Source organism: Anser cygnoides, chromosome 3 (assembly GCF_040182565.1).
Source record: "Anser cygnoides isolate HZ-2024a breed goose chromosome 3, Taihu_goose_T2T_genome, whole genome shotgun sequence".
Taxonomy (NCBI): domain Eukaryota; kingdom Metazoa; phylum Chordata; class Aves; order Anseriformes; family Anatidae; genus Anser; species Anser cygnoides.
The window spans coordinates 54,243,889-54,261,224 of NC_089875.1; the positions used below are offsets into that span (position 1 = coordinate 54,243,889).

Sequence of the window (17,336 nt, forward strand, 5' to 3'; positions counted from 1 at the left end):
TGTTGCAAAGTGACACCATTTTTTTGCTGTACTGGGTGACCCCAGTGAGTTAGGCTAGAGCCCATTTGACACTCTTCTTCCTCCACACAAAGTAATATGTCCCAGAGGAGTATCTTTTGAAATAGTTATTTTGTTACCAGCTTTACTAGAAGAGATTTTATTTCATTTGGCTTTTTTCAACTTTCATCAGCTTAGCTAACTACAGCAATTATCTGTGCATTCTGGAATTACAGAATTGCCACAGAATTACTATTTCAAAAATTCATTTGTATTAAATAGTAAATGGCAACAGTACATTTTTCTGCCAAAAGGTGATTCATAAAATCACACTGAAGTTACTTACTTCAATCATCAGCTATGTACAGAATGGAGCAAACCAGCTGCAACTATCAGTGACCTTTCTAACATATATGTTGCATTCAGGACTGTTTACAACCTAAATTATGGAAAAGAGAACTCACTTTCAGCTTTCTAATCCTAAGCTCTATGGTTTGTATGTCAGTACTGAGATCAAGGCAGCGGAGCTTCTCCAGCTCTTCCTCAGTTTCTCCCAACCAAGCCCAAATGCTATTAAGGTCAGAATTGAACTGCTGCCACTGCTGAAGGTTCTGCTTCATCCTTAGTTCCTTGCTTAGAGCTTGAGCCTGGATTAATTCCCATCGGTCAATTACACCTGGAATGATAAACACCAAGTTCAGAAAAAGAACAAAAAAACACCCCAAACATTTGCCACACATGCATTTGTGTCAGTTGAATCCTGCACAGTACAAAAGATGCCCCTTAAAATCTGTAAAAACCCTAACCCCTTAAGCACCATGCTGAAAACTAAGTTAGGTTGAAAAAACATTACATTGGAGAGAAAGAATGAAAAATCTGGATGAGCAACCAGGCATCAAAAAATGTTACCTCTCTCTAATGTCAGACTCCTCTTGGCTTTACGGAACTAAGTTGATACATGTTTCTGAACAGGTTATGCTGGTATAAACACATTTTAAATCAGAATAAATACTAACAGGAGAGAATCTGAATATGTCTAACTAGCCACGTATTTATCATTATTTTCAGAAGTATTTGTACCTCTCACTATTTAATATTCCCCCATCACCACATTAGCTAAAGCTACTGACGTTGCATTGGATAAGTATCTCTGTTAAAAAGAAATAAATTAGGGGCTGTTTCTTCTTAGTTTACTTGAAATGCTACGTCTTAGAGAAGGACAAGTTGTATCATCCCATCAACTTAAAATTAAAAAAATATATATATTAATTACAAATAAAATAAACTACATAGGTAGCATGTATTGCCAGGCTGAGAATGGAGACCTTGCCTTTACAGACTCTGGAACATCTTCATGCTTTTAAAATCAACACATTCTGCTCTACAGCTGATGCTTAAAATTACTCAGGTGAATACTTCTACCAGGTGAATATATATTTCTATATTGTAGACAGCTAATATAAGAAAAAGTGAAAAGTAGAAGAAATTAGAAGAAATTCTAATTCTAAAAGTAGAATTCTAATTGTAAAAAGTAGAATTCTAATTCTAAAAGTAGAAGAAATTAGAAGAAATTAGAAGAAATGAATGCTGATTTACATGTTTTGTAGGGCAAAATAAGCAATCATTTTTCAAAAGAAAACATTTAATAAAATGCACTGCATCTACAGGGACTTTCTCAAAGGTTTACAGTTATGTCTCATGATATGAAGGGGTTCTTAAAATGCACTTGTATGCTTAAAGTCTTCATATGACATATACAAGGAATACTTACTATTCCTACTTAATTGTGAGAGATGTTAAACAGAACATGGTAACAGACACAATTATGTAAATATCTATGTCAGTAAATAACACCAACTGCTCATTCAGAAAAACATTGCATATGTTTGCTACTTTTCATAATTGATTTCCATCAAAATACTGAATATTACTTACCAGCTGTTTGGGTTTCAGTACTGTTCAGGTTAATAAGTCCAGATAATTTTTCCTCTTCCTCCTTCAGTTTGCATCCAAGTCTTTTTACTGAGTCTATGCTTCCACTGCACTCACCTAGTAGCTTCATCTGTGTTAACAAACAAAGAAATACCCATCTCAATGTGCACTATACAAGACTAGTTGTAGGGAAAATGCAACTTCCAAAATTTTCTGCAGGTAGGTCCAAGTGTGAGGGTAAAATTCTATTCCTTTGACAATTTGTCCTGACACTATCAAAGACATCTATATGGAAACAATAAAGACTTAAATTCAGATGAAATAAAAATATCTCTGTGCCTCTGTGCCATATCTTGCTGGAGAACTTCAGGTGACATCTATTCTAAATGTTTAGACACTAAAAAATGTGATTAAGAAAAGAAGCAACAGTATGGAAATATTACTATATATCCAAGCACCTAAATTTTCAATTCTGTCAGTAATAAAATGGTCTGAAAAACTTACGGAGATATTTTTCTTACAGAAAACCTCTCTGAGAAAGCTTTTCAGTCATGGATTCCACATATGCAACTTTGCTTACATGATGCATGTTTACAATTCATCAGCAAAATGAATATTATGCATCAAGCTTTAAAACTTGCTCTTAAAAGCAGAGGAATTTTAAACAAAGATATCAACATCAGATGGATAAAGACACGTGTGAGAAATTACTTTTGGACATCTACAGAAATATAATAGGAAAATAAACTCCCTAGAGTGATGTTTCTGTAAACTTATACTATTGTAAAAACACTAATAATGTAAACAACAAAGCATGTGATTAAGGGTAAGTAACCATGTGAGTGAGTAAGCCTGAGAAGCAGTTGTTGAAAAAGCTGTATTTCTTTCAAAATACAGCGTGATTTCTTTCAAGTAAACCTAAGCTTGGAGTGCTTATTTGACTTTTGTTCCAAAATACACCACCATGACTAAGAACAGTGATTTTTAGTAATGTCAGCACATAATGAGAATCAAGCACACGCACATATCCCTTGTAACTGGAATCCAGCTCTGGTCCTGTAGGTGTTTTGCTGCGGATGATGTTTTCTGTTTGCTGTATTTGGAAACGACTGGTATCTAAGGCCTTGTCCAGCTGTAGGATATGTGTTTCTAGCGCACTAGATTCTCCTGTATCAAAAAACAAACAAACAAAAAAGTGACTGCCACACAAATTTTCCAGAACTTCTATCTACATTTTGCCCAGGCAGAGTAAGTATCAGGAATACTAGCTAGATTACACAGTAAAGAAGAAACATGACTGCATCTGTATGAGTAGTACACGTCAAAGCAAACTAATAACTAGTCACATTAGAGCATGTTAGCAATATTTATATATATAAATATATATATTTCTACCACTGTACAAATGAACATAATTTCCATAAGAATATGATCAAAAACTTCACAGTTTCAAGCAGGCTTGCTAACTATTCTGAAAGGACTTTTTCCCTCAGAGAATCTCTCACCAGTGTGAAGCGCAAAGATCTTACCAAAACATGTTCTAGCCTCACTGACTTTGGAGACAGCATGGCTCCTTTTCATGTTCAAACACTCCCAGATAAAACCTTGTATCACAAGCTCCTGTTTCAAAGTCTGCATTAAAATTTGATTTCTTCTTGTTTCTCTTTGTATTAATTTTCTGCACTAAAAATAGTAGAATTTTGAGCTACATGAATGGATTCTATTTATATTCAATTTTGAAGATCAAAAGTGGTATATAAATGATAAGTGATATTGTTGTAATTATGTTCTCAAAATCCAAAGAAGACTGGATGTTCTGAAGTGCCACAGTGAATAGCCCACACCTGACTAAAGCAACCACACTAAGCAGCAAAATTTATAGTGTTTTTCCATTCAAATATTTGACAAAAATAATGTTTAACACAGTTTAAAAATGGTATTATTCTACCAAGCCATTTGGAACTCATATTGTTTTTGAAGCAAGTACATTTTCCTTATAGAGGTCAAGTGAATTCTGTGATATGAATCAGATACAGCCAATTCTGGTCAGAAGTAGTCTGCAGCCTAGAGGACTGCATGAGATTCCTCTCCTCTTATCCATATTCTATGACTGTGCCTGATTTCCATTTTTTTACAAAGACGGCCTGAATTTGTTTATAAAAAACAAGTTTGAAAACTTGCATAGATAAAGTAAGCCTTCTGTCCAGCTAATTACAGAAAATGGGGACTCTGAGATGGTTAAACTTCTTTTCATACAAAATGCCATCCCACCAAATAGACAGAACAAGTTGCTCAAAATTTTCTCTCACTACTTTCAAAATTTTCATGGGTCATGAAACTATACATTTTTCTATACATAATACTATCTATATTCTTAATCATGATTAACTCACGGTATTATTTGACTAAACTGGGGAAAAAAATTAAACCAGACAGTGAACCTGAGGTAACAAATTCAAAGATTTTAAAATGTTTGATATTTCATATTTGCAATATTGCATTATTTCACAAGAGTAAAACTGTGAGATCATGAGAGAAGGTATTTGCAAGTGCATCTAATCTCTTTGAGATCTAACAAGTGAAACAGTATGCTTAATCTTGTGCAAAAATGCAAACTGAAAAAAATCTACCTTCCAATATAAAAGACTAAAACAAAGACGTTGGATGACAGTATGTCCGTCACCTTAGCATCATAATCACATGAAATAAGAACTAACCTAAAACTTTATAGCTAAATAATAATTCAAGCTGTGGTGTTAAAAAAAAAAAAAGTGCAAAACTGAACCTTTAAGTGTTGCTCTATATCTTTTCCTTGTGCTCTAATCTTTGTAGAAATCACTCTTCTCTGAGAGACATAGAGCATTGAGTCCTGTTGTGGGACTTCAAAGAACAAATACCAATGTGAATAAACTACTGATCAGCTTCGTCTAATCAGCTTTGTGATTAGAGAAGGTGAGAGGGCCAATACTTCAAACTTCATTGTTTCATCCATGCACCCAGTAATACCTTTAATCACAGCAGTAAAGCAGGTATTTCTACATTAATATGCCAATGCTGCCACAGAAGAAATATTTGTAAGTTGTGAAAAGTATAACAGATGCCAAGACATAGAGAAGAGGAAGATGCTTTGCTTGTGCACTGTAGTATTTGCATCTGGCTATGCTTAGAATTTTTCAGTGCCTATCAGAGATATTTTTGAGTGCGTTTTCTGTAAGTGTTACATAGGTGTCAAGAGTTTCAGGGATCTCTACATCTGAAAAAATAAAAGCACAGTTTAAACTGACAGCTCAGCAATGGCTGTCTCCTCATAACAGGAGTCTTTTCCATGGGATGAAGTACAGAAACAGTTCCAATAGCAAACATCCTTTCTGGAGAAGGAAAAATGATGAAGACAAAAGTAAGGATCCTGCTAAAAAGTCTCTTAATATCCAGGGAAACCTGACTCTTTTCAGAGCAATGACCTGGAAAGCAAAAGACAGCCACAAGATCAGAGTGTAATATACCAGTAAGTCTTCCTGCACAATTGTCTGCATTCGGTAACTTTCACTTATTAAGATTTATTGCACAAACTATACAAACTTAGGAAGGATTTCCAGCTTTGCTGGAAAGCAAGACCTGAGATGCCACCTCAGTCTGAACTCACGGTTGTTGGAGTCTTGCCTGGATATGGACTTTAAGATTTAAATAAGATTTACTTAAGCACTTTATGATTTGGGTTGTTGATCTCTCCCCCAGCATTTCTTCATCGGTATGTTCTGCGCCTCTTGCCATATCCAGCATATCCTCTAGTCAGAATAAGTTATGACGCATAGTTCTTACAGATGACATATCCCATCTGGCAAGCTGCAGGCACAGAGATAGCCAATTCTCTGTCATATCATACAAACCTTTGTGATTTTCCAAGGCTGTAGTCATCCAGGAATTTCCAGCACTGCATCTAAGGCCAGAAGGCCGTTGGGATCACTTGCAGAAAGCTATTTAAGATCTTCAGGGGCTATTTAAAATACTTTTCCATGAGTATCTTAGCCAAGCAGTCACACATGTAACATTTGCTTCTTCTTACTGAGAGAACAGGACACACAATTTGCTACCATACCTGCTATACTTGCTGCTCCTCTCAGGTAGAAGTCTTTCTCTTGTTCTCCATCTTCTTCCTCAGAGTGCACTTCCTGTGAACCAGCGGTCTCCAGGTCTCTGCTAAGGTCATAGTCATGATCCCACTCCAGGGGGATGGAGTCCACGCTTGCAGGGGTGTCCCGACCTGATCGCTCACTTCTCACTGGCTGTGAAAGGGGCAGTGAAAGGTTGGAAGAAGGATGTGGGGAGAGAATGCTGTCTGCAGATTTGTCGTGCCAGTGTATATCAGAGAGTTCTGCTGATTCATCCAGATCCACCTCTCTGTCAGAGAGGTCATGTTCATCATCTGTCAGCTAGAAAAATAATGCAAACGGATCGATCAATGCAACATGCAAAAGCACTGTAAGGTCAACCTGGGCAGCATAAATATAAAGCATAAAGTAGCATTAGGTAATAGTCAAATGAGGGGGTTTACATTTTGCTTGCTTTTGCACTTCCCCTTCATTATTTAAAGGTCCACTAAAAAAGAGAACAACAAGAAATTTCATAATGTAAGGTCATTTTAATTATGTAAGGCACCACACTATCACACTAAGCAAATGGCTCCAGACTTTCTACTGATGCCAGTGTAATGCAGACATCAAGTTAAAGAAAACTCTGGAGTCAAATGTTAAGTGACCTTTATTGTAACCAGTGCTCCTGTTATATTCTTTCTTTTTTTGGAAAAAATGGGTTTTGTTCCTTCCCTTTTGTGGGACTTGAGCTACCAAAAGTCATTTTGCTCTCACTTCTTCAGCTGTTTGTTCAGTTCTGGAGACAAATTTCTATCTGTTCTGCTTGGGGAGAATCACTCTATTATTGTTTTGAAAACAAAACAATAGAGATGTTCCCCCATTAGCAAAGCTTTATAAATCTCAAGTTTGCATGGATTTTCATGATGCTTTACAAAAAAATCCAGATCTGTTAAGTTTGCTCTCTGAACAGGACATAAATAGCATGCAATGAAGGGAGGCAGATAGTCAGAGTTGTAACAAAATTAAAACCACAGGATTTTTTTTTTTGAAAGTTGGAAATGTTAGTTCATTTCAACATCTTTCTGTCTCCTCATTCTCACATTTGTTAAATGGCAATAAAGCAAATACATATGTAAGTATACACACAGGAAGACGGATCAGTTTCTTGTGATAACGTTCCACACGTCCAAAGACCTCTTGACAGTAACGACGCAGCTCGTCTAATTCTTCTTCAATGACAGCTGCATCCATTGGCTCACATTTCTCAATGAGTTGCTCTCCCTGCACAATTATCTGCTCAATTTTGTTGTTGTTCAGGGAAATTTCTTGCTGGAAAGCCTTTATAAAAGCAAAGCCCATACTTTACCAATGAAATCTTCATTAAAACAACCTAAGTTGTTAAGGATACAAGTCTTAGATTTTTTCAGTAAGAACGGTGCGGGTAACAAAATGGAATGATTATAAATATTCTGGTATGAACAACAATGAGAAATTAAATTTAGCATTCCACAGTCTTTCTTGTCAAAAACAGTGATACTTCATGGTTTACCATTTCATTCCTCTCTTGTTGTATTTGGAAAGAAAGCTCTTCTCTAAACAAGCCATGCCCATGACCAAACGTCTAGAATGGACACAGATGCTAAAGCTAACCTACTGGAATTTTGGATAGCATAATGTGATTTCCATTTGACATTTTTCTCACCACATAATGTATTAATTGGATGCAGAAATGGTTGGAAAATGTAGTAATTGTTAGGTGTCAGAGGTACTGGAGACCTGACATTATTTTTAATCTACATTTCTTCCTTTAATTAGGGAACAGAGACTATCACTTGTTTTTCTGAAAATTTATCACTGCCCAAAGTTCTTTCACTCTAGCAGAAAAGTACGTATTGAAACATGACATATACCAAAACTTCTGAGGCTGAATTTCAGCCTGCAATTAAGGGACTGTATCAGGATGCACTTTGGCTTAATGTTTCTTAAATTCTCCCCTAGCTGCCTCCCCCCCCACTCCCACCTTCTGATGACCCAAGACTGTTTTTATCCCTTCACTCTTCCCTCACCCTCTCTCCATTTACTTATTCTTTACCTTAAGTTGCTTTATCTTTGCTTGGACATCACACTCTGAGAAATGCTCTATGTTGGTCAGCTGCAGGTCCATCTCTGTTAGCCAAACCAGGATGCTATCACGTGCTGTCTCAAACTCCTCACGCTGGCCAATAAAATGCTGGGAAGTGGAGTGGAAAACAGAGTGGCATGAAATGACCAAACAACCTCCCAAAAATCAGCAACAGCATTCTCCACAGAAAGAGCTTTCATGCCCTTCAAACCTAATCCAAATTCAGTACACTTTCTTCTTTCATTTCCTACATGATTTCTAGGGTTCCTTCTTCAGTAACATCACCTTCAGTTGCAATTAGCAGACATACAAAAGTTATCTTCTAAGGAGGAGGTGGTATTCAAGGTCACCAAGCATTTGTCTATAGATTTCATGCTTTGGTTACCTCAAAGTGAACTTCTAAGCTCCCTTTCTCTTCCAAGGGTAGAAAAACCCTCAAAAACACTTAAAATGTATTAAACTGGAAGGTTCTGGAGTACCCTTAATTCACAAGTACAGTAGGGAAAGCCAAAGTCTTAAACAGGGAAAAATACTTTTAGCCTGCGCAGGATGGAGGTAACTCGTTTTTGTAAGTTGTCCCATCTCTGGTTTCCCTCATGGACCATCTGCTTGAGGCTGCAGTTAGAATCAGTACGGTTTTCCCGGGCCAGGCGACGATATTGCTTGTTAATCAGTTCCAGCTGAGTCAGACTTTCATGCACCTGTCTCTGGAAGGCCTAAAGCAGTGTGAATAAAAGACACCATCAGATTTTTCATTATTTAAATCACAATATGTATATAGCCTCTCCTTTTACTTTGACCCTGCTTCTACACTAAAACCCATGATAGCTGATCTTTTGGGGTTAAATAAATTTCAGTGTAGATGCAGACATTGAGATATGCTCTTCTGATTAAAATGAACAAGAAAAAGAAAAAAGTTTACAAGGCTGACATAGTTTACTGAGTGACAAATTGAAAGAAGAATACCTGTTACAATGATAAAAATCACACCCCCAAAAAAATAAGATAGTGTCCTCTACTTGCTCTTATGCCTTTGTATTGAAGAGCAGGAACACAAACAATGAATATGATTTTTTTTTTTTTTATTTAATGGAAAAGTAAGCCAAGATTCCTGTGGCTTCATTGGATTTCCTTACACAAACTACATTTGCTGAAGTGCAAATATTTAAGTTTTAAGAAACTGCTTAATCTGAGTTTTACCAAAAATAGCAAAAAATGGTACTGAAGGAATAACCTCTTTAACCTCAGTATATTGGTATTCAAGTCAGTTTTGTCTTAAAATTTTCACGGAAAGAAAATTTTATGAACATCCATACCAACATATGCCTGGACAAGTGTCTGTGTCACACACTTTCAGTGCTTCCTCTACTGTTACTAAAGACTCAGTCACCCAGTTGGGTAGTGGAAAAGTAGATGATTTAGCCCATCAGTTTCACAGTGTGACTAGCAATCACAAAGCAAGTTAGAGGAAGCACTGTGTAAGGAGTTGATTGTTTTTTTCCAATCAAAAATTATTTATGAATTGTTTTTCAAAATTCCACTTACCTCTATTTTCACAAACAGAAAATCAAACAAAAGAAGCCTTAAAATTGACTACTTTACCATCTCTCTTTTGAATAAAAGAAGGGCAAAGGTGAACATTTTTTTGCTCCAATTGTAGTTCTGCAAACTTGCTCTCCACTATTGCTCACAAAGCAAATAAACAATCTCTCCCAAAACAAGACAACATCCTTATTCAGAACCAGAGAAGCGTGACGGATAAAAACACTTCAGTATATAATTTTTCATTAATATCAGGTAACACAAGATTTCTTCATTAACGATATATACTCTTCATACTGTACTAAAGCTAAAAGTGAAATAAGCACTCTTTTACCATAAGACCAGAGACAGAAGTAAAGAAGCTGGTCCAAAAAAAGAAAAAATGATAAAAGTGTGTAGAGTCCTCTCAATACAACTATTCCTTTGTTTAAATCACTGTTAAATTGAGTAGGGGACAACCAACAAGCAGCAAATGGGCTTGTAACTGGAGTGAAATACTCAACAAAACTGAATTCACTTAAAATCACACAAGGAGAAAAAGGGAAGTGATTCTCATGCAAGAGGCACAATTATGACTATATTTACTAGAATTATGAAATCTACAAATGTGCAGTTGTTGTTTCACCTGTTACCAAGACTTGTCCAGCAAAAGAACAGCTGTATATTTGTTTTTACATTCTTCCAGTTCAGCTACACAAGAATACATCTGTTGCCTTCTTCCCTGTAACCTCTCTTCATTTCTCTGTAAGCTATTGAGGAGGATGCAGTGTGAATTTGTATTGTGAATTCCGTGACAGTCATCTCTGACCTCCACGATCAGGAAATGAAATGTTCTTACATGGTCTTACACTTTTTTTAATTACTATTTTTATTATTTATTTACTTTTATTATTATTCTTCATCTAATATGGAGGCGAAAATAAAATTAGAAAAAAACCTCAGTTAAAGCAGAAAATCAATTTAGTTAGTATGCATAGGTGGCTGACTTTATACTGACTTAACAGTGAATTTGCTGAATTCAACTGAATTTGAACACCAAATTCTTATATTTTCTATTCCTTTTTTTTTTTTTTTTTTTTTTTTTTGGTAGTTTGAGAAACTACATAATCAGGAAGAAGAGGGAAAAGGGAAAGGAGAAAGAACCCAACTGCAGGGAAAGCTTCTAGGCTTCTAGAAAGACAGCTAAACTTTGCAGCTAGTTCCTGCAGTAAAAATCACACACGTCTGCAGGAGAGGGAAGGTCACCTTAAAAATGGGGGTTTGATGAAACAGGTTTTGGGCAATGTCAAGTCACCTGTGAAAATCAGACAGCTAAGATTTTTGGTACTGTTTCTCATAGAGTGACTTGCTAAACAAGACACTTAGACACATGATCACTGAATAAAGAAACAATGGAAAGAAAGTCTGAGGCAGAGTGCATGGGTCCAGCAAGCAAGCATTATTATGCTCTGGTAACCTACCTCACCCTAATTAAGAAGTCTGGCAGTGTATAACAACAGAACCTGGCCAGTACACTCAGAGATGCAAATGTCAATAATAAAACCTGAATCAGTGCTTCACAGTTTATGTTTCTGAATTAAATGCCACACTAGAAAGTATTAACTTCTCTTGGACATGTAAAATTAGCATTTCTTCCTCAGAGCAAATACTTTCTAGCACCTGGCTTGTTTACAGAAATCTCTAAATAATTTGCTCTCTTTCTTCAGAGTCATTTTTCTCTCTCATCTTGATATTCTCTTTGCAAATCTAAAACTAAGCAAAAGACAATCAGAGGGATGGAGCACCTCTCCTATGAAGACAGACTGAGAGAGGTTGTTTAGCCTAGAGAAGGCTTCAGGGAGACCTAATAGTGGCCTTACAGAACCTAAAAGGGGCCTACAGAAAAGCTGGGGAGTGACTCTTTGTCAGGGCGTGTGGTGATAGGACAGGGAGTAATGGCTTTAAGGTAAAAGAGAGGAAATTTAGATTAGACGTTAGGAAGAAATCTTTTACCCAGAAGGTGCAACAGGTTGCCCAGAGAAGTTGTGGATGCCCTATCACTAGAAACATTCAAGGGCAGGTCGGATTGGGCTTTGAGCAACCTGGTCTAGTGGGAGGTGTCCCTGCCCATGAAAGGGGGGTTGGAACTAGATGATCTTTAAGGCCCCTTTCAATCCCAGCAATTCTGTGGTTCTCTGATTCTATGACTTTTACCGTGATTAGCCACATGGACTATGTGTGCTTTGCATACAGGCTTACAACCCATTGCAATTATGAGACAAAGCATCACTTTGTAGGAGACATGACAGGGTTATGTAACAAGCCATTAAGCATTGACTGAAGTGACAGCTTGTCAACTTTTAAGGACACACTTGACCTCTAAGTTGCTGGGGACACCATGTGAACATACAACAATACTTGCATGCATGTGCATTTCAGGGATAAGTATCTAACATGAGGACATAGTACTTTGTACAAAACAATACAAGAGTTCAGAGGGCTGGTATCAGAGTGTTATGGAAAGAAGTAAAGGGATGAAATCAAAGCAAAAGCCAAGACATACAGCGTTCATTTGAAGAGGTACTTACTGAAGAGAGATTAATGAATGCTATGGAGCACCTGGTGACTGAGCATATTAAAGAGCTGCAGAAGAAAAATGCCAAGAATTCTAACTGTGGTGAAGAAAAATGAAGTGAGGCTGGATTAACTTATTAGCGTTTTTAGTTTCCACCTTCCACTGTTTTTTCCTCCTAGAAACATGCCAGAGAGGGCAGTTGCAATATCATCAACTCTGCTATGTCAGTACAGTGTCTGCTGAGTGACTTGTGTATGGGAAGGAAGAACACCAGCTGGATGCTGTAATGTGATCAGTAGATATTAAATTTCAAGTATTATAAATCACCTCAAATTTCTTCAGTTCTTCCTTAGCAACCGTGTAAAGTACGCCAGAGGAGCTTGGGAAAGCAGCTGTCCTCTCAGAGGTTTTTAGCCAATCTTCAAATCTTGAGTAGTCATCCAAAAACTTTTGCCATAACCGCCACGTCTCTTCAATTCTGCAATAGATAATGGAAAATTAAGGAATGCTGGGACTGAAGAACAGCTGACCTTCAGTACTTTAAATAATCATCAACAGCAAACTAGTACTGCACTAAACAATAACTGGCTCTTAATCTAACTCAGACAGGCAGGTTGATAAACAGACAACAGAGGAGACTGACTCATTCCAGACTGAGCTGGAATAAGATGATGAGTTTTTTTTTACTACATCTAATTTTGGAACCGCTATAAAAAGAACACTATAAACATGCAATAGGAGCTGTAAAAATCATAGCACATGCTAAATAACTTCAGATATACAGTCTAATCTAGGTACCTAAACCAGTATTTCAGAGATTAGAAATTCCACAGTAACTTCAACTGCAGAACTTTTTTTTTTTTTTTTACAGAATGCTTGAGTTGTTTTAAAGTTCTCAGTCATTATCCTGCATGGCAAAAGGACACAACTTTTTTTTTTTTTCTTTTTTTGGCATTCAACAAGTGGTAAAATGTTCTCTCTCAGTATACATGGTAACAACTTTTTTTTTTTAATAAAAAAAATTAAAAATTATTTCAACTTTTCAGATAGACTATTTGATCTCAATTAAATATGTGAAAGGAGTGGTTGACTCTTGACCCTGAAATCAAATTGTCTTAATATTGAGACTGTAAAATCCCAAGATGATCTTTTTTTTTGGGGTGGGGACAGCTTATATTACAACAGAACTTTGTGTGCTTTTGCATACAGAAGACATTTTCCCCAAATCTTAGATATGCAGGTCTGAAAGAAGCCTGATCCATGCAATACTCTGAGGCAAAATTTACACTTTGATGATATGTTGTTGAACTTGAGTTTCAACACCTGATTTTTTTTTCCTTTTTAAAATGAATAACTTTCTAGCACAATAACAATCCTAAATACTGATAGCTCAGCTAATTTACTATTACAAATGTATTAATAGCATACATTACCATGGAAACAGTAGAAAATTACTTAGAGATAGCAATCTATGGATATGAAGCAGGACAAACATCATTAGGGTAAGCCTAATTATTGCAACTCTCCCTTTTAGGTCATGTTTTCTAAACCTCTTGGAGTCACTGAAGTCATCCATACTTTCTCTAGTTTATTTCTCATTGCTTCCATAAAGCATGGAAAATCAAACATATTCCATCAAAGGCCTCATGTGAGCAAAATTTGGTAATTGACTTGTGTACTTTATATAAAGACCCATAATCATGCAACCATTTTCTTTTTTTTTTTTTTTTTTTTTTTTTTTTTTCCCAGTATCATGATAACTATTGGCTTTTATTCAGTGTATGATCCTTTTCTGACCCCCAGACTTTGTGGCGTAAAGGACCACACGAACACCAGGGTTGAAAGAGGATCAATAACTGCTACTACTTTATTGATGACATAACTTCAACTCTCCCTTATTGAGGGCATAACTTCATCTATCCTTACTGAGGACAGACTCCCTTCTTATATCAATCACCCCACAGCAGTACTTTTCCACTATCTATTCGTTGGTCAGCGACTTTGCCTGGCAACAGCAAACACCCAGCAACTTCCATGCCTTAACGGCTGGAGAACTAGCAACCCGAGACAACAAGGTGTCTCCTGAATCACCCTTCTTTGCTCCCTCTAAACTCTTTGCATTCCTTATGGCCTCATCGTTAAGAGTCCGATGTTATCACCAACTATGGGGCTTGTCGACACCCATGGCCACACTCCCACAAGACCCTTTCCTTCAATACTGCAAACCTATCATATATATCCCATCCTGTAGTTGTGCTTGTGGAAGGAAATACTCATTTGTAGACATTTTAGACTTACTTAAGTCGCCTTTCCATTGACATTGCACAAATGTTCCTCCACCTTCTGTCCAGATTGCGTGTAGCCTGCTGGATAGAGTCACACTCTGTTTCTGTGGCACAGGCATCACAGTCATGAAGAAGCACTTCACACAAATTGAGAACAGATGCTACTCCAGTGCTGTGTTTCTCTATGTCCCTCTGAAGTTCCTGTAGATGAAGAAATTAATTCTTAAGAGAAATGACAAAACATGCGTAAATACAGATGCATTTCTGTTCTACTTAATCAAAAAATAACAAAAACAAACAAACAAACAATTGCAAACAGGAAAAAAGCAATCTATTAAGATAGATACTGTGCTTGTGACAGCACAAATATTGATGCAATGTTATCAGCGAAGCTAGGAGAACCTGGCAGCATGACGAGCTCTCTCAGGAGCTATGGGACAAACTGCCAGAGCTCTGCATGCTCAGATGAATATCTTTCAGCTACATTTAATCAACAACACCAATGACATTCCCATCCCTTCTCCATTATCATAGAAAGTGTAAAGCAGAAGTTAGTAAGAGAAGTGTGCCAGGAAAAACTGTTATCTACTGGAGGGGCCCTTCATGAGTCTACTCTTCCCCAGGCAAGGTAGCTGCATAGTGGCATGTCTGACATGGAGATTGGCAGCAGCACATGTCAAACTGCATATTTAGTAGAAGTTTATTCCTTCAACTTTCAAAACATATAGCATTTTAATTGGAATTGGAAAGGAGTATTTAGGACAGCTAAAGAAAATGCACTTATGTGGTCTTAGCACTTGTTATATGTGATCAGTATTATTTCTCCTGTTGGTTTCTTGGTTGTAATGTCTTTTTCTCCACTGGTGATAATGCTGGTTCTTGAAGCATATTTTCAGCTACAGTTTTGAACTACTGGTTCAAGTTGAGACAAGCCACAAAAGTAATTGGCTATTTCTGTTAGATAAGTGCAAGAAAAATAAACCCTCCCTGACTTTTGCTTAAATTTGAAATGAACCATCAGAATATTAGATGGAAAAGTCAGGATGGACCAAGGTCAAGGCAACATAATCCCAAGAGTAACAGAGAAGTGTTAACATGACTATACCATAAAGTGATAGATTGCATCTAGAATACCACATTCACTTCTGGTTCAGGTGAACAAAATAACTGTTAATATAAGAGATGTGGAATTTTATTTATAGAATCATAGAATGATAGAATGGTTTGGGTTGGAAAGGGCCTTAAAGATCATCTAGTTTCAACCCCCCTGCCACGGGCAGGGACACCTTCCACTAGACCAGGTTTCTCAAAGCCCCATCCAATCTGGCCTTGAATGCTTCCAGGGATGGGGCGCATATAGCTTCTCTGGGCAACCTGTTCCAGTGCCTCACCAACCCTTCCTCCTAATGTCTAATCTAAATCTACCCTATTTCAGTTTAAAATCATTACTCCTTGTCCTATCGCTACACTCCCTGCCAAAAAGTCCCTCTCGAGTTTTCCTGTAGACCTGCTTTGGAAGAACCTCCCTGGAGCCTTTTCTTCTCCAGGCTGAACAACTCCAACTCCCTCAGCCTGTCATCATAGAAGAGGTGCTCCAGCCCTCTGATCATCTTTGTGTCCCTCCTCTGGAATTGTTCTAATAGGTCCTTCTTGTGCTGGGGGCCCCAAGAGATGAACACAGTAGGAGAACAAGAACACGGTAACTTGAGGCTAAGTAGAGGTAAAGTGAGTGGTTAGAAAGCTGCCTTGCAGAGAAGGACCTGGGAGTATTGGTTGATAGTCAGCTGAATATGAGCCAGTGGTGTGCTCAGGTGGCCAAGAAGGCCAACAGCATCCTGGCTTGTATAAGAAACAGTGTGGCCAGCAGGGCTAGGGAATTGATTGTCCCCCTTTACTCGGCTCTGGTGAGGCCGCACCTTGAGTACTGTGTTCAGTTCTGGGCCCCTCGCTACAAGAAGGACATGGAGGTGCTCGAGCGAGTCCAGAGAAGGGCAATGAAGCTGGTGAGGGGTCCGGAGAACAAGTCTTGTGAGGAGCGGCTGAGGGAGCTGGGATTGTTCAGCCTGGAGAAGAGAAGGCTCAGGGGCGACCTTATCGCTCTCTATAGGTACCTTAAAGGAGGCTGTAGCGAGCGAGGTAGGGGTTGATCTATTCTCCCACGTGCCTGGTGACAGGACGAGGGGGAATGGGCTAAAGTTGCGCCAGGGGAGGTTTAGTTTGGATATTAGGAAGAACTTCTTTACTGAAAGGGTTGTTAGGCATTGGAATGGGCTGCCCAGGGAAGTGGTTCAGTCACCATCCCCGAAGGTCTTTAAAAGACGTTTAGATTTAGAGCTTAGTGATATGGTTTAGTGGAGGACTTGTTAGTGTTAGGTCAGAGGTTGGACTCGGTGATCTTGGAGGTCTCTTCCAACCTAGATGATTCTGTGATTCTGTTATTTTGCTTGTAAAGAAAAATGTTAACACACAAAAAGAAACATAGTGTCGACATACTGTCTCTACATAAATTTAAGCTCTAATTGGACAAACCTTTCTAACAACTAGCAATATGAATACAGCCTTCCAGCAGGAAATGAGGTTTAAATATAGAATCTAAAATCATCATCAAATTTGAAATGGAGTAATCTTATCTTATATCAGTTATCTGATTTTGTTGTTTGTGATGATTGGACTCGATGACTTTATTAATTTCCTGTTCTCATATATGAAACAGAAGGATATTTTGTGAACACCTGTATGAGAAAGTGGAAAATCACAGTATTTTCTCCTTCAGCACTGTCCCTTTCACTTTTACTTGCCTGGAAAATACTCTT

At 37.6% G+C, this 17,336-nt stretch overlaps 1 protein-coding gene across 18 annotated transcripts in view; it reads right to left on the minus strand.

Moving 5' to 3' along the window:
* Nucleotides 1-17,336, minus strand: part of SYNE1 (spectrin repeat containing nuclear envelope protein 1) — a 311,711-nt gene that overhangs the window by 23,148 nt on the left and 271,227 nt on the right. For 12 of the 18 annotated variants that reach the window (XM_013178233.3, XM_048076956.2, XM_066994198.1 and 9 more), the window contains 10 exons: nt 14,537-14,724; nt 12,566-12,716; nt 8,676-8,858; nt 8,113-8,250; nt 7,167-7,358; nt 6,026-6,359; nt 5,114-5,182; nt 2,954-3,096; nt 1,933-2,059; nt 462-673 (listed from right to left, as the gene is read on the minus strand). In XM_013178233.3, coding sequence (XP_013033687.3) covers nt 462-673; nt 1,933-2,059; nt 2,954-3,096; nt 5,114-5,182; nt 6,026-6,359; nt 7,167-7,358; nt 8,113-8,250; nt 8,676-8,858; nt 12,566-12,716; nt 14,537-14,724 — 1,737 coding nt within the window. Of the gene's footprint in view, nt 1-461; nt 674-1,932; nt 2,060-2,953; nt 3,097-5,113; nt 5,183-6,025; nt 6,360-7,166; nt 7,359-8,112; nt 8,251-8,675; nt 8,859-12,565; nt 12,717-14,536; nt 14,725-17,336 lie in introns of those variants that run through there. The other 6 variants (XM_013178234.3, XM_048076959.2, XM_048076958.2 and 3 more) reach the window with 3 other exon arrangements.